Here is a 21,016-nt window from a genome sequence, read left to right as displayed (position 1 = left end):
GGCTGTCAGCTTCGAGCCCAGCCCCGGGGCGTTCTCCGCTGACCCGGAGGGGTTTGCTGGCCGCCTTGAGCAGCTCAAGAAGTGGTCCCAAAGCACAGCGAGAAGCCTGGGAAAGAATTTAATCATTTTCTCTAAAGACCAGGTTGCTCCCTTTGATCCGAGGTCCTTTATCCCGAGGCTGGCAGCTGCCAGGGGGCCTGGGGAGTTGCTTACGCAGCAGCTGGGACTGCGGGTCTGTGCTTCAGTCAAAGAAAGCCCCTCACCTCTGTAGAGCTCAGCACACCCAGAGCCTCAGCGCTATTCCCGGAGAAGGTTAAAGTCTCTTTCCCTCGGCAGCCCACAAGCCTGATTTGCGGGCATGAATTAGAGGGCTTCCTGCCGAAAGAAAAATACTTCAATGTGTTCAACTCCGACCTCATTTCCAGTCTCTTCTCCTTATTTTGTAAGGCAAAAACATCTTGCGTAACTGCTGGGAGCAAGAGGGGCAGCCTGACCTGCAGGGAGGGACTGGAGCCAGCCCTTCCCGGTACCAGGGCAGGATTGGGCTGCCTGTGGAGCTGAGAGGCTCCTCAGGGCTGGATGTCTGGTGTATGGAGTGGCCTGTGAGGGAGCTTTGCTCTGTGTGTGTGTGTGTAAGAGATGCAAAGAAAAATCCATCTTCTGGGAGGAGAAAAGAGGTTTCTCTTGAAGGTGGCTGTGAAGGACAACAGCATATGGAGGAAGGCCATTTTTTCATAGACTAATGGAATGGTTTTGGTTGGAAGGGACCATAAAGATTATCTTGCCCCATGGGCAGGGACACATTCTACTAGACCAGGTTGCTCCAAGCCCCATCCAACCTGGCCTTTGAACACTCCTTGAAACAGCAGTTTCATGCTGCCATAAATCTCTCTAGGCTGTGCAGGAGGCAGCATGGAATTTGTGATCTGTGAGTGAGTGCCCCACCTAAAAAATGTACTTGCTTTTGTCTTCTTAATAAACCCTTATGAAATGACCACAGCCTTTTCCAGGGGGTTTCCATGCATGGAGATCTCTCCAGAGTCCCTTGTGCGCTCAGTCTCTGGCAGTGAGGGATGTCACTGTGCTTCTGAGGCAAGAGGGGAGCCCTGTGGGTGAGGTGGAGATGTCTCAGTCCGAGGTGGGGGTGTCTCTGATGTGGGAGGTTCAAACACCCCACTGATCTCTACCCTTGGAGTTGGCACAAAGGATCTGTGACAGTTGGTGAGGGTGAGTGGCTTGGATGCAGTGGAGCTTGTAAGCTGTGGGATGATAATGACTGGTGCTTCTGCAGCTTAGTTATTATTACTGGCCTGACCTGTAATCAGTTCCACCCAGCTTTAATGCTGTTCTTCGTCTAAGAGTTTTGATCTTCCCATTGCTCTCATGAAAATAATACTGGGTTTTGTTTTGCTCTTCTCTAAACAGTTCGAGTTTCTGTATTAGAACTCCTGTCTGTAGTGAAAACTGCCCTGGATAAGAGTTTTCTCCTACAAATGACAGATGTATCACATTGCAAGGTGGTTGTGCTCTGGAGGAGTTTCTAATTCCCTTGCTGTGAGTGCTCTGTGGCAGATGCTGTGTCTGCACTGGAGGGTTAAATGTCATTTCAGAAGAACCTGAGGACAGCTCCAGCAGGAGAATCCCAAAGGGATTGGAAGGGACCTTAAGGCTCATCTTGTTCTACCCCCTGCCATGGGCAGGGACACCTTCCATTATCCCAGGTTGCTCCAAGCCCTGTCCAACCTGACCTCAGACACTTCCAGGGATGGGGCAGCCACAGATTCTCTGGAAAACCTGTGCCAGGGCCACACCAGTCTCTTTGGTGGGGTTTGGATTACAAACGGTGTCCTTACAAAGGCCTTAGGGACATGCCAGGAGCAGAGGTGCCCCAATGTCAGACAGGGATGGTCTCCTCGGGTCAGTGTCCCCGGCCAGCCCTTGGCTGTGACCCGATGTCAGGAAAGAGCTGTGAGCTGCAGATGACCCAGCAAAGTGATAAGCTTGTATGCAGCATGCAGCCTGAGTGTCTTTGGGACAAAAAAACCTCATTTTGGGAAATCTTACATGTTATGTCTTCTTGTCCTGATGTAAGTGGGACTGCAGAAAAAGGAACAAATGACCCAAGACTGAATGTCACAGCATGATTTGATGCCCAGTGAGTTTGCTGCAGTGTCGCACTGTGCATGGGATCAAAACCCAGCAGTCTGCTCATGGAAAATAGCTGTGATGGGAATGTTGCATCTTTTTCAGAGCAAAACAAGGCTGTTCTGTCTTTATTGATTGCAGCTTGGGGCTTCAACAATTTCTGGCTGACAGGAAGGAAACCCCTGAGGTGCTTAAACTAACCAACTGAACAGAGCCAAACCAGCCAAATGCTGTGTTTGTGTTCCTAAAATGTCCAGTCAGAACCTGGTTTTGTCATTCTGTGAAAGATAAAAACATGTTGAACATCAAATCTAAGTTACAGTATATTGCTAGAAATTTTCCAGGAAGAACTGGTGCCTGGTGACATTCCAGATGCTGTGGTTTGGTGTTTTACGGGTGGAAAATGAGTTAAACCTTTCCAATGCACAGATCCTTAAATGGTTTCTGTCACCAGTCTTCATCCACCTGACTGTCTGTGGTTCTCTGTGCTTGTCAGGCAGTTCTGTCTGACTGCTGCTGAGGGTTTGTCCCTTGGGTTTAGCTGTGCAAGTGTCACTGGTTTGAGGCAGATCAGATCTGTAAATCTGCACTGTGGCTTCAGGAAACAGGACAGTGAGTCCCCCATGAAGGTGAGTAAAGCTGTGTTTGTCCTGTCCCTGTTGTTACTGTGGTACAGGAAAGGGTGTTCTTTCCCTCTCAGCTTGGGCTGGGGACTGCTCCCACTTCATCCCATGGCTGGGATGGAGCTTTAAAGCTTGGGGAGCTCTGGAACCCTGTCTGAGATGCAGATCCTGGCTGTGCTGCCAACGCTCCCTGGCCTGCGTGGGATCAGTTTGGGTCTATCACATGTGCTTTCTAATTATTTCTCATTCTACGGGGTCTTTCTCCCATGCTTTCTCCCGTCCCCAGATATGCTGCATGTAGTGTGTGTTGCACTGCAGCAATGCAGGATCCTGTCACTGCCTGTTCCCTTGAAAGGTGCCTGGATGCGTTAAACTTCCCAGCTGAATTACTTTGTGTCCTCTTCCAGCAGGAGACAAGATGTCGGCTGCTAGAGGACAGTAAAACCATCTCACCCTATCATTTTCTGCTTGTCTTCAATTAAACTGATTACCAGCCCTCTTTGTTGTTCTGAGCTCAGGCCATGCCACGTGCTGCCAGCATGTACTTTGGCAGCAGCAGGCGCTGGGATTTCCTGCATTGTTTGAATCTTTACCATTGACCTTCATGGTCCTTGTTCTGGCACCGCCTCTGCTCTGGCAGGGGTGCAAAGGGCATTATTCAAACCCTGAAAGAAAAGAGAGAGAATTGCTTTAAAGGCATTGAGGGCTCTTTGTACTTGGTGGCTCCATAGGGTCATCGCTGCAAAAAAGAGGGGAATTACTGGGGTTGTCAGGATAATTACTGCTTTTTTATTGTTCTCATCCCAGTCTAGATGACAGTGGTGAGATTTATAGTGAGTCATAAAAATATGCCATCAATGCTGTGTTAAGTGGTGTCCCTTTTGGACAGAGAGGGGAGAAGCCTGGGTTTGGCTCCTTTTGGGAAGTCTCACAGGTGCTGGAAGCAGTTGTCTGTGCCCTGGATCTTTCCCAGCTGTGTACTGGGAGGCTGTGGAGGGCTCTGCTGGAGAGCTGTCTCCATGCTGCTGGAGATGGGCACGCCAGAGACACACGAGCCACCTGCCCCAGCACAGGGGAGGTCACGTAACTCACTCCTGCCTCTGTCCCCATCGCTGCGGCCATGGCTGCTCCACGCCAGTAAATCATTTGCTCAGACTGTGCCTGAAGCCTTGTACCTTGAACCTGCTCGAGGCCTGGTGCAGTAAAAGAGCAATGCTCAGCTCGGGGCAGAGGCTGAAAGCACCACTTGATCCGTTGTTCCCCTTTCCATCTGGAGCCTTCCTACCCGTTAGGTGCCTGCAATCAGTCAGGGAACAGCTGGTCCCATGAAGGTGTCCCTGGCGTGGCTGGCAGGCTGATGAGAAGGGCAGATGAAATCCTTGGAGTAAGATCTTGGGAATAAGATTCAACTTCTGCATTATTGATTCATTTGCATGGTATTGTGCAGGTTGAATTAAATTATCTGGAGTGAGATCCTGTACTTGATGTAGAAGAAATGCCAGCGTGCTCAGGTTGGAGTGCTTCTAAGTCCAGCAGGCTTCGAGGTTAAAGGGTTGACAGTGCCAGGCTGACCTGCTGATCCTGTGCCTCAGGGTTGCCTTGCCATGGAGCTGTCGCCCTGTGATTTGTACCCAGAAGAGAAGAGGCCTCTGCAGTGGGATAGGGACATCCTGGGGAGCCACAGCTGCCTGAAGGAGCTGAGCCTCCCCACGGTGACTCATCTCGTGTTTCACTGAGCCTGTAAATGAGCTTGGGTAGAAACGTGAGACACAGCAAGCCCTGTTGGCTGTTGAAGTCCCAGGCTCTCTGCACTGTGTTGGTGCTGACTTTAAGCTGTTTATTGCTGGGGAAGTAAATGGCTCCAGTGGACAATCCAGACACGTGACTGCTGGGGCACCGTCATGGAAAATTGGCTTGGTTGTCGTGGTTATTTGCTCTGATATAACTTTTCATAACATTGTCAAGCAGCTTTTTCCAAGCCTACTGGAATGTATTATTCTTTATTTCTTCCCTTGTGGTATTTTTTTTAAAGAAGCACGATCAGAGAATCTGTATAAAACATGGATTTTTATTGTTGTGGGTAATGAGTTACAGGATCCTCTGACTGACTAGGGCTCTTTCCCCCCCCTTTTCATAGCAAATTAGCACAGAACCCCTCTGTTTATTGTAGTTGTAGCTCAAGGTTATGATTTATAGCAGGAGAAACTAAAATAGCAGTTGTTAGCTCTTCCAGTCTGATGAAATCAAATTTGCCTGATTTTAGTCTCAACTCCTGCCTTGTTTTTTCTCCAGGGATGGAAGTCATCACTCTCTTGCCTTCTGCAGGGCTGGGTTGCTGAACTTACCCCGTGGTTTCTCATCTAAGAAGGTGTTGAATAGCTTTGGTTTGCTCCTCTACAGAATATGCTGGTGTTTGTTTCTCTCTCTCCTGGGGAAGCTCAAGTGCACATTACAGTAGGGAGCAGCCTTATGTTGGGATATAAAGGTCACAAGTGTTTCCTTTCACCTCTCCAGCTGGGAGTCAGGCTGACACGCACAGGAGGTGGCAATAAGTCTTTGCAGCCAAAAGGAGCTTTTGGGGTGTTTTTCTTGAGGGAGAGCTGCAGACCAGTCAGTCCTTTCTGCGTGGGGTCTGTAGCTTTCTTTGTCCAGCTCTAGCAGAGTTTATTTCCTCCTCTGGAGAAGAATTGGTGTTGTTCCTGCGTTCCACGGACTCTCCCCATTGCTCTGTGTGGGGGACCTCCGGCACCAGCAGTGTGTTGTATCCAGCTCTGTGACAATACACTGGTTTGTTCACCTCCCATTAAATGTTTCCAGTGTGAATATCAGGTAGTAACAGATTATTTTAATTGGTGTTTTTAAAATATATTTCAAAATGTATTTTAACTTCTCTTTCCATTGCTGCAGTGAAGGGGGAGAAGGGTGTCTGAATACCGATGAATGAGCTGTGATGGATAACAAGGACTCGGAAGCTGAGATCCACCCTCTGAAGACTGAGGATGTAAAAGCTCAGGAGAACCATGAAAACTTCGTGGAGAGAAGGATTGTCAAGTCCTCGGGGCTGTCCCGGCTGTCCCGGTGGCGCACTGCCGCCTTCTTCATCTCCCTGTTCCTCTGCCTGATCATTGTGTTTGCTTTCTCCTTTATCATTCCCTGCCCAGAGAGGCCAGTTTCAGAAAGAACATGGTTCCGATACTACAACGATGCAGGTGAGCTTGCTGCAGCAGTATGAATACTTGCCAAGAGTCCTTTTCCTTTCTGTGCCATGGGTTTGGGTTGTGGGCCTCTACCTAAGCACAGCGTGGAGCCAGACCTGCAGGGATGCAGCCCTTGGGAGCCAGAGCTATGAATACCTGACCTGGATAAGCAATGGCCCATCATAATTGGAGTGGCCTTCCAGGAGGTGTTTACAGGATCTAGTGGAGAAATTAGATGCTGCTCTGAAGTGCTAACAAGGTAGCAAGCTGGCCTCATTCACAAAAAAAATGAGGAAGGGTATCTGGGAATAAATCTCTGTTGAAGTTTGCTCTGTAAAATGTTCCCTTGAAGTTCGAGCTGAGGTTGGAGGCAATTAGGCATTTTTTCCTCTGTCACTTTGACTTTCTCCCTTTTCCATATGGCCAACAGGAAGGGGAGAAGAATAATTCCATCTTGTTTTTTTAATAAATTGTTCTATAGTTACTATAGCTATTTTTATTCTGGTTGCTTTAGTTGGCTCTTTAGCCTGGGTCCTGCTCCCCAGTGGCTTGGCAGTTGCTTCTGGGAGAGCTTTTCTTTAATCTTGTGTGCAGTGGGTTGTGCTGGATGTGCTGTAAATGCAGAGATAGTGCTCACAGCAGGGACTGAGTTGCATGTGGTGCTGCAGACATCCCAGGTTCTGCAGACATCCCAGGTTCTGCTACTCTGAGCTCAAGAAAGCTGCTTTTAGCTGATAGAAAGATGGAGTATCTGGGTTTTGTGGGGCTTGGGTGGGGCTTCTTTATACTTTGAGAATAGGAACCCCACACCAAGACCAGAGTTGTTCTTTGTTCAGCATAGTTCAAATTCTGGCTGCTTGGCTCTTAAAAGAGACAAATCCTCTGGGGGATAGCAAATTTTAAAAATCCTTTGGCACTAACATCCTGTCCTTGGTACTTGTGTACATGGCTTTTTTTAATACAAAAGCCAATTTGTCCTGATGTTACACTGTCCAGGATGGAGGCAGTGAGTAGGTCCCTAGGAATTTGTGTTTTGCTGCAACTTTGTCTGCTGTGGGCTAAGAAAATCCTCACCAGAGCCTGGCTTGTGTTCTCTTGCAGTGCCCTACCAGTTCCTGGCTATAGAAGATGTGAATGAAGACAAAGTACAAGATGTGCTCTTTGCTTTCAAATCCAGCAACGGCAGCAGCAGCTTCAACAGGTCCTGTCTGGATGAAGGTACCTGCTTCAGAAACGCCTCCTAGAGAGGGCTGTCCTTTCTCTTTTAGTTCCAGTTAGTGACTGGGAGAGAAAACTGGGTGGGGAGAGGAGCTGGGTGAGTCCCAGCTCCTGGGTGGTGCAGGGCAGCAAAGGTTGGTGCAGGGGCAGCTCCCTCTGATATCTCTTCTCCCCAGGGCTGCCGTCTCCCTGTGCCTTCGTTGCTGCCGTGTCTGGCACGAATGGCAGCGTGCTCTGGGAGAGCCCTGCTGCTGAGGACGTGCAGTGGCTGCAGTGTGGCATCCAGCAGCTGGGCACGGCAGAGGCCCCAGGCTGCCTCGTGGTGGGGAAGCCGCTGTCCCTTATAGCAATCGACCTGCAGACAGGTGAGTGCCAGCGGAGCCCTGCTGCCACACAGGGGACAGGCCACTTGCATTCCTCACCTGGTGGCCTCCAGGGGGAATGGCAGTGTGACATGACTGGCTGGTACATGAACAATGGGCACTGGGTATTTATTATCTTGGAAACCTTGCCAGAGCCGCTCGCTGGGCGTTGAGGAGCACGTGCTCTCAGCCTCGCTGTTCCAAAGGCTGGGCTCTGATGGGGGTTTGTGCCAGCCACTGTTTCATAAGACCAGTGTTCCAACAGCTTTTGAAACAGGAGGAGCAGTCACTAGCTGTGAATGTTACTTTATACTCTCCGGGGTTAGACACAAACCTGCACCTGCAACATTTCCCAGTTACTCATGTGTGTGTGCCAGGAGCGCCTGCCGTGGCAAGAGGAGGGGGAGTTCTAGGAATTTATGATTTTAAAGTCATCAAGGAGAGCACTTAGGAGAAGTGCTTGCCAGTCTGTTACAGTAGTCTACGATTCTTCCTGGTTCCTCTGGAAAGGTTTCTTCCTTTCTAAACTTAGAGGTGGAGAAATTCATCATCATCATCTTGCCTAATGTGGGTGGGGGTAAGGAGTGCCTGTACTACTTTAGGAGCAGTGACCATCTGCTGCACCTTGAACCTTCCTTGCTGGTGAAGCCTAAAATACATTTCCATTTTGGGGGTCACTGTTTCCAGAGGTCTAAACAATACATGTTCTCCCTAGGATCCCATCCTCTGTATCTGGTATTGAACCCCTCACACCCTGTTTTCCAAAAACTGGAAAAAAGAAATAGCAAGAGGTACAGCTCTAAGGAATCTGAGGAAAATCTGGTGTAGCTTTTAATTTCCAGTGTAGATGGAAGTGTAGATACACACAGAGCTAGAAAGTTTCTGTACCAACAGAGATAGCACCGTTTTCCCTCATGTGTAGGCTTTAACACAGGTTATTTTTAGACTATTAATGAAGTCAGTTTCAGGTCAAAGTGTAGAAAGTTGGCTGTGGAGCCAAAGATGTGTAACTAAAGACAACCATAAAGGCAAGTGTAGAGAGAAGGAGCCAGGCTAAGCTACAGGTCACAGCAGTATGGCAAATAAAACATTCCATAGATAACTTCAAAGCAAGAGAGGAAAAAATGCTTCAGATAGAAAAGTGACTAACCCAGGATTTTGTGTATTTGATGCTTTCTTGCTATTAAGTAGGTTAAAAATGGTTTCTGAGCGTAGTTGACTGGGGGTTAGGAGGGCAGAGCAGAATAAAATGTATTTAAATAGGCTAAATGTATTCAAAGAGGCAAAGCCTAACTTACATCACAGTGTGCTAAAAACAGTAGCCAGCACAATCTTTAGCTGTTAATGATTCATCATCGTGGAGGATTTGGTGAGATTCCAGGGCTCTCAGGCTGTCTAGCCCCTGCCTGTAGGAAGATTGAAGGAGAGATAGGCAGATTATCATCTGAAAGTGTCTGATGTGGTTTTGATCTTTAAATGCTGATAAAGTTAGTGGTTTTTTATCAGTCGAAGTTGTGTTAAGTCCTGCTTTCTTCGTTGCCACAAAAAGTGACCTGAGTGGGCAAGAAGGGAAGTGTAGGAGTGCATGCTCCTGTTTGTGTGGGACATCTAACATTCCTGCATGTTTATCTTACCAGCAAACCGGGACACATAAGAGCTTAAGATTAACTGTTCCAGGTCAAAGTAAAAGTCTGTGTGGCTGTGTATTATTCCATCTCTGCCATAGCCCGTAGCAGTGTCTCAAGGAAGAGGACAGGAGTAAGGGTTTTGTTACACCTTCTCTCTTCACCTGATCCTCCAGCGGCCTGAACTGTGAGGCCTATGGGTGGTTCTGGTCTCCTGAGGGATATGGCAGAAAGGGCACCACGATGATCAGATGTATGGAACTGCTTCTGTGTGAGAAATCACTAAGTAAATAAATCAGAACTCCAGCCTGGAGAACGTCTGACAGGGACAAAAGTCTCTGTGTCCCCTGTGGCTGCTTGAAGTGAGAGCTGAACTCAGTCCTCTGAGTTCTGATTTTATTATTCCTTCCAGACCAAAAAAATCCAACCGTTTCACCCAGGTTAGATTTGCAGTCTAGGCACTTGCCTAATTTCCATCTTGGCTCCTCTTGCTGTCCTTGTGCCGTGACCCTGGGCTCTGAGGAAGCACCGTGGCACTGCAGATGTCAGACAGGACAGTCCCATCTCCTGTTGATGGAGCACGAGGGGGCTGCTTTCACAGCCTGTGCTCTCTGTGGGCTGGGTTAGGGCATGGAAGGATTCTTAAGTGCTTGGTGTTGAATCCAGCTCAGTGTCACCTGTTTCACTTAACTCAGACTGTTCTTTTAAAAAAATAAGATGTTTTCTCCCAATCTATGTCTGCTGTCTAACCACCAAAGATTTGAGCCTTCTGCACTGACAAGTGAATTTCCTTAGCCTAGTCTTACTCCTGTACCTTTGGACTGTCCTGAAGCTAAAACGTGGTAATTTAAAACTTCTCTTCTTCCTCTGCCTGCTTATTTTCTTCGAAGGCAAAATTCTTTGTCTTCCCATGATTTCCTAAGGAGACTAGGAAATCTGCTCTCTTCACTTCACATCTGTTGTCATAGTAACAAATCCAAGTGTTTTTTTCAGCATTGCAGTAAAAACTTTGGAGCAATCCTACTAGAAATACAGCCTGCTTTAAATTATTGCAGACAGCATCAAGTAGTAATTCCTTGGCTTTCAGTCCAGCTGCCTTCCTGACAAAGAACAGATGATTACTTTGCATTCCTGAAATGATAATTGCTGTGTGTGATGCTGGGTAAAGGGGAGGGTAAACATTTGCCCTGGGAGCACCTAATCAGACACCAAAGTGTTCATTAAAAAGAAAACCCCCCAGCAGTGTCCTCCCTGCCAGATTCCACTGCAGATTCCACTGGTCAGTGACTGGAAAGTGGCCCACAGCCTTGGACAGTGGATGGATAGACCCACTCAACTGCTCCGGAGCTGTTGAAGAGAAACCCACCCCAGCCCCCCCCTGTTTTTTAAAAAGCAAAGCTTTGTTACCTCAATTTACAATCAAGTTTGAGCTATGTGTGTTCTTTAAACAAGGGAGAGGTGGGATGTGGCCTGAGTTGTGGCTGGTCATGTCAGTGGGGAAACATATGCAGGAGGCAGGTTGCAGCAAAGAAGGTTCTTCCAGGGGCAGCAGCAACACTGGTCAGAATTCAGCTGCTTTATGGTCTCAAAATGTCTGTGCAGGTTTAAGTGCACACAGCAGGCATTTGGATCAAAACAAAGGATTCTCCATGCCATGAATGTGCTGGGAAGCTTGTTAACCAAAGGCACGGGGGAAGCAAGCTGTTCTTTGTGCCAGGGTGTTTGGGTGTGTTCCTGCAGACAGCTAGGATTGCTTTCCAGTGTGAGATGAAATTGTGGATACTGGGATTCATTGGAAATGCAGAAAGGCAAGGAAGTACCCCATGATGAGCATTAATGTGGCTGGTTTGTGGTACTGATGGGCTGGAACAGGAGCATTAATAACCTTTCAACCTAAGATGCCTTTTAGTGACTGTTTCCCACTAATTGTTTTCCAGGAGAAGTTCTGTGGAGGGAATCTGGTGACTTCGGAGCTAATTACACTTTGCTGACTCCTTTGTCAGTGATTCCAGATGTGGATAATGATGGAGTTCAGGACCTGATAATCTTTATTACTAAAGGAGGCCAGGTATGTCATCCTGAAGCTCTGATAACCCCAGGGGATGGGAGGAATGCTGTTTATTTCCACCTTGTAGTCTCAGAGGAAGTGTCTGGAGGCCTCTGGTTTCTGTGGGTTTGGGGTGGGTTTTTTCCCACCCTCCACAGATATACTCCCAAATCAGCACAAGTATTTTATGGTTTAAAAAAGTAAAATAAATCTAAGAGCTGGCCAGTAATCCCTCCCCCTGTGCTCTCCTCACTGCATGTTCCTGAGCTGTCTGGGGAGTGAGCCGGGGCAAGATGAGCTTGCAGTTTTCTGCTTCTCTGCTTAGAGAAGTGGAAGTGAACAAACCCTGACAGCTTTGGCTCTTAGATCAAAGCACAGCTGACAGTCAGTGCTTTAGTACCAGCACTGCCCTTTTCTGATCCCTTCCCTCTCTCTGCCTGTGGTCTGCTTTGCACTGCTCTTCCCAGTGTCACAGTGCTGGTTAATTCTGATCTGAGTCCATTTAGTGAAACAGCTGCTGGTTGTATTATCTCCCTCCACATACTGCATTTCCCATTTCTGAGAGGGGAAAAGTCATGTAGCTAGAGCAGTTTTTCTGCTAAAACATCTACATCCATGATGGGGTGGCACAGCACTGTCTGCATGCCCAGTCTGTCCTGTTCAAAGCACGCAAGTTACAGCTCCCTGTGGGTCTGCTGGGAGCAGTGGGAGCCCCATGTCCTCATACCAGAGCCATGGAATCATTATGGTTGGAAAAGACCTCTGAGATCATAGAGTCCAACCTGGGACCCTTCCCCACCTTGTCACCCAGCCCAGAGCACTGAGTGTCACGTCCAGGCTTTCCTTGAGCACCTCCCACAGTGGTGACTCCACCACCTCCCTGGGCAGCCCCTTCCACTGTTTAAGCAACCCTTTCTGAAGAAATTCCTCCTGATGTCCTACCTGACCTTCCCCTGGCAGAGCTTAAGGCCATTTCCCCTTGTCCTGTCCCTTTTTCCCTGGGAGCAGAGCCTGACTCCCACCTGGCTCCACCCTCCTGTCAGGGAGTTGCGGAGAGTGAGAAGGTCTCCCCTGAGCCTCCTTTTCTCCAGGCTGAGCCTCCCAGGTCCCTCAGTTCCACCTCACAGAACATGTACTCCAGACCCTTCCCCAGCTCTCTTTCCTTCCCTGGACCTGCTTCAGTACCTCAGTGTCCTTTTGGAATTGAGGGGCCCAGAACTAGACACAGCACTCGAGATGTGGCCTCACCAATGCCCAGTACAAAGGCAGAAGCACTTCCTTGGCCCTGCTGGCCACACTATGGCTGGTACAAGCCAGGTTCCACTGGCCTTCTTGGCCAATGTCCTCCCTAAGAAAAGAGAGTTTTCCTGTCCAAGGCATTGTTGTTGGCAGAGTCATCAGAAATTCTGTTTTCTCCACCTCCTACAGTTCTCTCTGTTTTCTTTCCTCCTTGCTTTTGCTATCCCAGTTATCTCAAGACTTTAGTTTTTTTAAACTTAGGCGGCCAAGAAATGTTTGAATGTAGCCTCTGTTCTTCAAGACTGCCTTTTGATCTGTTTTCCATTTAAGCTCTCTTGCTATCTTGGTATGAAATCCCTTCCTCCCTCTGGATTTGGCAAGCACTCTGCCAACTTAAGGAAAAGTATGTTCTCTTTTGAGAAATCACGCAAATGTAGGAGCTGGAGTGGAGCTCTGCAGCTTGGAAAGGGCTGGTCAGAAGGGAGATTCAGCACTCAAGTAGAGGAGCTTTGTTGCTATCGAGGGCTGAACTTGAAAGGACAGAGTTGTGAGCAGTCTGTGGAAGGGTCTGTGTGCAGGGGATTAGGTGGCAGCTTTTCCAGAGAGTCCCATTGACCCCTGCCTGCCGCAAGCTTCGGCACAAACACATCCCGGCAAACGCGCCGGATTTCGGGATCCACCTCCTGTGGTGACACAGAGGGATTGGCAGTGCAGTGAGGAAGGTGTTGTGTTTTCTCACTCCCTGTGTAAATACCTCTGGCTGTCACTGTCCTGGGGCAGCCACTGGAGCTGTGCTTGCCAGCAAAGGTGCAGCTGATCTACCAGAGCTGGCGTGTGTCTCCTCCCAGTGCAGGAGGCTGGCAACAGCTGGTGCATGTGTTGCTCTCCCTCTCCAGCTGTGTTCTCATTCTCCCCAGCAAACTCAATCCCTTATTCACCTGTCAGACTCTCCAGATTCGCTTTGGGAGCAGCAGATTTCCTTCTCTTTCCCAGTCCCTCCCTCTCAAGGTAGAGGGAAGGGTTCCTGCCTGACTCAGCATTTCTGATGGATGCTGTTTCTCTTGGTCAGATGTTTCACTTGTCGCTAAAGTCCATTGCTCTCCCCAGACTCTTGACTGTTGCTCAGACACTTAAATCTGGTCCTGGCTTTAACCTTTATTCTCCTGGATGAAATGTTTTTAGTGGATTTTGTTACCCTGCACAAAGAATAGAAAGAAATCTATCAGCTCTTTTATCTTCTTGGACTCACATAAGCCGAAGGAGGAGTAGATTAGGGCACTTAAAACATTTAGTAGAGCTGCCATGTGAAGCCAAGTTTCCCATGTCCATATGCTGCATTGTTCCTGCCTTAAGGTCATCTCCATTTTAGGCTTGAATGGATCTTTGCTGTCCTTACAGAGCTGAGGCTGCTCTTCCACAGTCCCAGTCTGTAAGGAAGGTGGGGGACAGAGGTAGCAAATTCTCAGAGCAGGTGGCTATGCTGGAAGTGGCTTTCAGACTTCTAGAAGAACTCACAGCAAAGGGGTCACCGAACTCATGCCCACTCTTCCAAAACCAGGGAGAGACTTCCCATCCAAGCCTATCCTGCTCCCATTCAGTTGCTGTTCTGTACCAGCTTTAACCTTGTTGGTTTTTGTCTTCAATCCCTTCCCTGCATAGGTTAAGACCTTCATCCATTCAGGAAAAACTGGCCAACAGATTGGCTCCACTGGCAGCCTGACCGTGGATGGCAACGCTCGCTACGTCAGGCTGGACCTGCGCTCCTCCTCCTACTTCCTTTTCTACACAGGTACAGCTCTGCTTGGGAATCAGTCTGAAAGAGTGATTGTAACTGAGATCAGGATTAATAAACATCATCTGAAAGTGTGTTTTGCATTCTTACAAGCTGTATGGAGCTTTCACCTAGTCAAAGAGCTGTTCAGGGCCAAGAGAAGGGGGGGCCTTCTGCTTAAACTGCGGTTTGTTATGTACTGTAGTGGTTTTATTTAACAAATGTCAAGCATGTAAGGATTAGGCAGTCATTTATAGCAAATGATTACTGTGGAGCACTTGGATTATGAACAGATAAAACGTTAAAAGCATTCAATAGCAGGCTTGAGTCTCAAAATACCACTACAACTCTATGATGCAAGCCCTAAAAATACAGTTGATCTGACAGATCTGGAAAATCATAGAGTTCAGAGCCAGGGCAGGATAACTTATCTCTCTCGTTCTTGCTTTTTTTTTTTAATTTTTGCACAGAGAACTCTCTTTATGCATATTCCCTGAAAGATCTGTGCAGTGCAGCAGTTGGGATGGAAATTAAACTTCCCGGCCTCCAGCAGGATCCTCAGTGGGAGAAGAACATTGACCACGCCACGCACCACTTGTCCCTTCTCAGGTATGAGGTTATGTCTCTCCTGGTGGCTGGTGGAGTGGAGGGTGCTGGTGTTCCTGACAGGTTGGCCTGTTGGGGCTTTGTTCTCTCCTGGCTATGGGGCTTTTGGACTAGGAGCATATCCAAAGCTCAGGAAGAGGGTTGGTGTTAATGGCTTCATCAGGGGTTCACAGGAAGCAAGCAAAGCACGTTGGGGTTTCCTATTTGCATTTACTGTGCAGGGAAAAAACTCCAAACCTCACAGTAAAAGCACCTGTCTAAAAAACTTAATAATTTCTCTTTCCTTGTTCAGATTTGGAGACTTCCGCTACCTGGCAAAAGTTCCTGGGCCGTCACAGGACAACATCTTGGTTGTGAACTCAGAGATGGCTACGCTGATCAACACAAAAGATCTCCACACTGTGTGGACCCTCAATGTGTCCCGTGCTTTGAGGTAGTGTTCTCTGTATGGGCTAGATGTGGCATATCCAAGATCCCAGCAACAGCAGATGCAATTTTTTTTTTTGCCTGGGTCATATCTGGATCTTGCTTCCGGTGTTTTGTCCTCTCTGCTAGCAAATGCTGGGTGCTGCTTCAGGATCGAGGAGCTCAAAGCTTTGATTCCTCATTCTGTGGCTGCTGTGATGCGGCTGGGCTCAGAGTTGGGGTGGTACCAGGCCAATCCAATGTTGTGGCAGTCAAGTCTCTTACCAGGGCAGTTGTGGGAGGATAGAGGCAACTGGGAAAGCCAAGTATGCCCAACCCTCAGGGTGGGTTCTGATCTGTCGCTGCTCTTTCTCTCCCTCAGTGAGCCGCTGCTCGGTTACTACAAACCTGATGTTCTTGGTATTGTCCTGGAGAGTGAAATTGGACCCAATAGGAAGAAGGTTTGAAATCTCTTCCTTTTAATTCCCATTTCTCTGTATGTCACAGCTCAAGCAGGAATTGAGTCAAGGACAGTTGGTGGGATGTGTTCCCTCTGGCTGATTTTAGGAAGCTTTAAGCTGCAAAAGGATCTCTTTCAACAGGTTATCGAAGCCGGCTCAGGCACTTTAATTTTCTTCTCAGCAAGAGACTTCTATGACAGAACTTTGAACCCCTTGAAGTAGCTGCAAATCTTGTGACTTTTCTCTAATGTGGCCCACCCCAGGTCTCAGAGCTCTGTGATGCTCTGCTTCAAGTATTTCCTCATCTTCTCATGTGTCAGATAACTTGTTCCCATAGACAGTGTGGGGAGAGACAGCTGACCTGACTTCTCTCTCATGGCTTGTTAGATGCCTTTGTCATGAGTTCCTTTTCTTTCTTCTCTGCTAGGTTATGATTGTAGAGAGTGGATCTGGAGCAGTCCAGTGGGACCTGAAGCTGAACTCAGGAGCAGGGAGCCCTGGCCCAGCCACCCTTTCAACTGCAGATCATCGCTCTGCCTTCCTCATCTGGGGAGACTACCAAGAGCCAGGCAATGAGACAGTGAGTGGTGCTGCTGAGGGCTGCACTTCTCCAGACTCTGGGCCAGAATTGGGTGGAGTTACCCTGTTCTCAGTGTTGATATTCCCCTCTGTGTGTGCCACTGACACTGCAGCCTAATGCCCTGGGTGTGGGGTCAGTGTCCACAGCCATGTCCCTGCAGGTGGTGGTGGCACCAGCAGCTTTTGTCACCCTCAGCCTGCTTATGTAAAGAAAAGGAACTTGGTGGCTCTGTGAGCAAAGTCACTGCCCTGCCTTGGTGTGGCACTGTGGGTGAGGTGGGAGGCTTCTGGCCTGGTACCTCTGGAGTTGCTGCTGTTTCCTGGGAGCCTCCCATGGCAGCATTGCATGCAGTGATCTCTGTGGCCACGTGAATATCCTCTCTGTGTCCCAGGAAGCCTCTGGCAGCCTCAGTGCACAGCTCAGCTGCTTGCACAGCCCTCAGGGCAGTGACAGGCAGCGCTGGTGGCAGGTTGTGTCTCTGAGGCTGCTGGAACACCAGCTGAGCTTCCTCTGCTTTCCTTGCTCACTCTGCTAGCCCTGAGGCAAAAATCTGTCTCCTGCCTGCAGCAGACAGGGCAGCTATTTGCAGGAAGCTTAGGGTGGGAAGGAGAGCAGTAAGCAAAATCCCAGCACTTGTCCTAATGGTGTCAGTCAGGATGAACTGGGCTGACACGGACAAGTGTCTGGCTGGGTGTATCCCGTCGAGCGTGAGAAATCGCTGAGCCTGGTGCTGGTGTTGTGTCTGGGATAACGTGTGAATCTGTGTCCTGATAGTGTCCTGTTGGTTGCAGAGAGAGAGAGCTCCCCTCCAGAAGCTCTACCTTTTCCATCCTTCCTACTCTAATGTCCTGTTGGAGCTCCGCAACAGCACAGACCAAATAATTGCATTCACTGGTAAGTCCTCTCCTTCCAGCCCTCCAGCGAGGAGCTGCAGGAGGACACTGGTCCCTCCTGGTCCCTGTGGGTGGTGTTGGGTCTGGTGGGCAGTCCAGGCATGGAAGGCTTAGGCTGGGTTTCCATGTGCTCCGTGTTGCAGCGGTGCTGTTCGAGCGGAGCCGTCACGCCTGCTACGTGCTGCTGCGGGGCCCCCAGCCCGGCGAGGGGCCAGGCCCCGTGTCCCTGATGAAGAGGAAGCTGAAGGAGGATGTCTCGGGGAGCAGGGTGATCTGGCTGAGCCACATGGCCGGGGACAGTGAGCAGTACATCCGGGACCGCCTCTACAGGATGCGATTCCAGAGCCGAGTGTGAGCTTGCCGAGGGAGGGGGAAAGGCTGCCTCTGCTCTGCAGCCGTGCTCTCAGCAAGCCCAGAGTCTGGATTCCAATGGGAAGCTGCCTTTCTCAATCTGCAAACCAAAGCATGGCTGGCAGGGAAGCACCCCCAGTGTCCAGGGACACCCAGGCTGTGGGGGCAGCTGCCAGAGCGTCCGTCCTCAGAGCTGATGGGACTTCAGTGCTTGGCCATCCCTGAAGTGTCGTCAGCTCAGGGAGGAGGGCTTTCCCCTCCATCCCTCTGTGCCCTCAGAACTGTGCTGACTCAGGAATGTGTCTGGAGGAAAGCACATGCTTCCCGAGATGCCGGAGTTGATGATTTCTGGGATGTCCGAGAAGTGGAGTTCACTGTGTGGTGTTAAGATTTCCTTTCTGAGTCAGCTCTCCTGGCTGGGGAGAGGTGCTTGGCTGCAGGTTGATTTGCAATTACCCTCTCCTGGATTTGGGCCCTGCTTCAGTAGCAGTGGGGGGTGTGTGGTTACCCCAGCCATGGCTGTGGTGTCTGATGTCACTTGGGCCAGCAGAGCACAGGTTAAAGTGTCGTTCTACTTAGCAAATGGCCTTTTCCCCAAAAACAGCCCCACGTGTCCTGCTCTGCAGTCATCAGCCTACCTTTGTTCTGTGTCCTCTGCTGCTTCCTTCCCAGCCAGGCTGTAGAGTGTTGGTGACACTGAGAGGGAGCTGGTCTCCCACCTGGTGGATGCATCAATGTTCCTCCCTTCCTTCAGTCTGCTTATAGGTGGTGAGAGATCCACCCTGAGCCCAGGCTGGCTGGTCCCTGGCAGTACCTCTCCTGGCTTAAAGGAGCCAGAGGATCTAGGACTTTTTTTTTTTTTTGGAGTAGAATTGCACTTGAACCTTTTCTGGGAGCTGGGATTGCTGCTCTGGGAAGCCCTGTACCCAAGTGGCAGTGCCAGGTCCCTGCTTATTCAGCCTTCCAGCTGCTGAGGAGCCTTCTCCAAGCACTGTCCCTGCTGCCAGGAGGTGGGCAGGAGCTCTGTGCTGCCTCCCAGCCCTTGGAATGGAAGTGATGCTGGGTGAGGATCCTTGGGCATTCTTTTCTCTGCCCAGCCTGGTATCCTGAGGGGATGGGGCAGGTTGCTGTGTGAAGATGACATGTTTCTCCTGGAGATTCATGTAGCACCATGAGGTGTTTGCTCTGCCCTGTCCTAATGGGTGCCAGTGCAGGCTGTGGAAACAAGGTACAGAGCCTTGAAAACAGTTTGAACCAGCTGCTCAGTCCTGAAAACAAAAATAGCCCTAAAAATAACCTCTCTCAAGCTCTGCCGTGCCGGAGAGGGTTTGGCCGGTGCCTCCCTCCCTTGCTGAGTCTGACACTGGGGGATGTGTAGGAGCACTGTAGGATGGGAATGTGCAGCATCAGGCATCAGCTCTTCCCTTCTGCCACTGCTGAGCCCAAACATGCCACTGGGCAGCTGCTGTCACCAGCTCACACCACAGCCCCAGCACTCCCAGGCAGACAGCACAGGGAGCTGCCTAGACACCTCCTGCTTCCAGCTGGCCAGTGGCTGCCTAAAGGGTGCCCTAGCTCCCTGTGCCCCATGACCCCTATCCCAGGCAGTCAAGGGAGCCAGTCCTGGGGTGTCCCAGCTGTGCAGGAAGCCAGGGATACTCTGGAGAGTGCTCCACAACCTTCAAAGCACCCTGGGCTCAAAATGGTGGGGTTCCCCCTGTGCCTGTCTAACCAGCTGTTTCCTACGGGAGTCTAGGAGTGCAGGGAGGCTCCCCAGCTGTGTCCACCAGCCTGGGTTTCCTCTTTGCTCAGCACCTTAGGCCTGATGGCCCCACAGCTCCCTGTGCCAGTGTTGCAGCCATAAGAGGCTCTGAGGGCTGGGTTGAGGCTGCCCTTCAGCCAGCTGGAGCAGGGCACAGGGCAGGGGACCCCAGACTTGCACTGTAGTCCAGCCTGAGTGTTGGATGTGGATTGTTTTCTGAGATTCCCCTGGCAGGAGGCAAGGTGCTTGGGCCGTATTCTCACTGCACTCTTCCTCCTCAGATCCCTACCCAGACCAGACCTTCCCATAGGAACACTGAATGTTCCTTCAGGAGAGCTGGATTTTCAGCTTTGGGGAGCTTTTCTGGCTTTAAGTTGTCCACTAATGTTTCCGGACACTTTGGAAACACGGTTTTCCCTGTGGCAGCTCAATCAAATGCATCAGTGCCAAACCAGCACCTTCTTAACAAAACCAGTCTGTTTTCCAGCTTATTTTCCTGTGTCATTGTTTTTTTTTGCAGTATTTAATGAATGACTTTGTGCCTTGATTCAATAACTCAGCTGGGTGGCGATGGCTATATCACTGTGTTATGTGTTAGTGTGGTTTTTAACACTGAGACTGGTTTGGTTCTTTAACTTATTGCAAATTGTGCTGTACAGGACTTGCTCTAACCGGAATGGTTTCAATAAACCCTCTTTTGCATTGTTTGTAAATGGTGCCCTGCTTTGATGCTGGAGGTTACACAAGACTTTGGGACATGTTGGCAGCTCTTTGAGTGACCTCCCCAAGGCAGAACACCCCTCCTTGGGAGGGATCCAGGTGTCCTGGTGATGCTTTGACAGCTGAGGTGCTGCCTGCTGCCCTGTCCTGCTGCAGGCAGGTGATGGACCAGGAAAAGGGAGAAGGGAGCATGTGGAGAGAGGCTGGAGTTAGATAACCAGGCTAGGCCAGCCCATCCTTGCCCCCTGCCTGGGGCTCTGTGACCTGGTTTTGCACCCCAGATTTCCCACTGCAGTCCATCAGCACGAAAATCTCATGCTGGGGTTTGGATTTGGATCAAGCCGGAGGGAGACGCGTGGCAGGCGCTGTCTCCTGGAGCACGGGACCATCTGTCACTGCCCGGTGCCTGCCAGCACCAAGGTCCCAAGCTCCATCCTGTGACCGAGGCTCCAGCAGCTTCCCCTGCCCCAGGGCCCTCTGTCTGCCCCAGCACCGAGCTGAGAATGCCCCTTGCTCTGTGCCACCCTCTGCAGCAGGAAAGGATGCCACTATCCCCAGCATCCCAAGGGTGTTTGTTAGCCAGGATACGGGATGGCACGTCCATGTGGGGCTGGAGCTGTCCCCAGCTCTGCTGTGTGGGTACGTGTGGAGCAGGCTGGGCTCCAGGGCTGAGCACTGCTGGGCATCAGCCCCCCTCTCCTTTATGTAACCACCAGCAATAATCCCCCGCAGCTGGGGCTCAGCTCCCGGGAAGGGAATAATCCTGCCGTGTGATCCTCGGCCTCTGCTCAGATTAGCAGTCCATGGACAGGGACAGTGGCTCAGCTGCCAGCCCTGCTCCTGGTGCCCCTGCCAGCCCACAGGGCCGTGGCACTCCAGCCCCATTCCAGAGGCCTTTTTGTCCCTCCCAGGGTGTCGGTGGGCACACCAGTAACGCCTGACTGCCAGCTCAGCCATGCCAGGCTGGTGCTGCCCCTCGGAGCAAGCAGAGCCGTGGGTGATGGCTGTGCC

At 50.2% G+C, this 21,016-nt stretch overlaps 2 protein-coding genes across 4 annotated transcripts in view; one reads left to right on the top strand and one right to left on the bottom strand.

Moving 5' to 3' along the window:
- The first annotated feature begins 4,177 nt into the window (after positions 1–4,177).
- FAM234A (family with sequence similarity 234 member A) lies at positions 4,178–19,998 on the top strand. Of its 3 annotated transcripts, none has more exons than XM_017741263.1 (12): positions 4,178–5,136; positions 5,676–5,977; positions 7,067–7,183; positions 7,360–7,548; positions 11,108–11,238; positions 14,116–14,245; positions 14,698–14,836; positions 15,126–15,266; positions 15,621–15,699; positions 16,127–16,279; positions 17,071–17,173; positions 17,316–19,998. In XM_017741263.1, exons 2-12 carry the CDS (start codon positions 5,719–5,721, stop codon positions 17,525–17,527), a joined length of 1,653 nt encoding a protein of 550 aa, XP_017596752.1. In that variant the 5' UTR covers positions 4,178–5,136; positions 5,676–5,718; the 3' UTR covers positions 17,528–19,998. The 3 variants fall into 3 exon arrangements, with proteins under 3 accessions (XP_017596752.1, XP_017596751.1, XP_008637284.1); XM_017741262.1 differs by having other exon boundaries at positions 4,178–5,586; XM_008639062.2 differs by having other exon boundaries at positions 4,178–5,597.
- A 229-nt stretch (positions 19,999–20,227) lies between these two features.
- RGS11 (regulator of G-protein signaling 11) overlaps positions 20,228–21,016 on the bottom strand; it is a 5,111-nt gene continuing 4,322 nt past the window's right edge. Inside the window, exon 13 of the mRNA XM_017741226.1 lies at positions 20,228–20,294. Within this exon, the coding sequence (XP_017596715.1) occupies positions 20,228–20,294 (67 nt within the window). The remainder of the gene's footprint in view (positions 20,295–21,016) is intronic.

Source organism: Corvus brachyrhynchos, unplaced genomic scaffold (genome assembly GCF_000691975.1).
Source record: "Corvus brachyrhynchos isolate BGI_N302 unplaced genomic scaffold, ASM69197v1 scaffold58, whole genome shotgun sequence".
NCBI classification, from domain to species: domain Eukaryota; kingdom Metazoa; phylum Chordata; class Aves; order Passeriformes; family Corvidae; genus Corvus; species Corvus brachyrhynchos.
This window is presented reverse-complemented; position numbering and strand designations above follow the sequence as displayed.

Bases quoted from the DNA above. Each gene is read 5' to 3' on its own strand.
- FAM234A (XM_017741263.1), top strand. From the start codon at position 5,719: ATGGATAACAAGGACTCGGAAGCTGAGATCCACCCTCTGAAGACTGAG. The intron at 11,239-14,115 runs GTATGTCATCCT...TTCCCTGCATAG, and splicing joins TTATTACTAAAGGAGGCCAG to GTTAAGACCTTCATCCATTC. The intron at 16,280-17,070 runs GTGAGTGGTGCT...TGTTGGTTGCAG, and splicing joins AAGAGCCAGGCAATGAGACA to AGAGAGAGAGCTCCCCTCCA.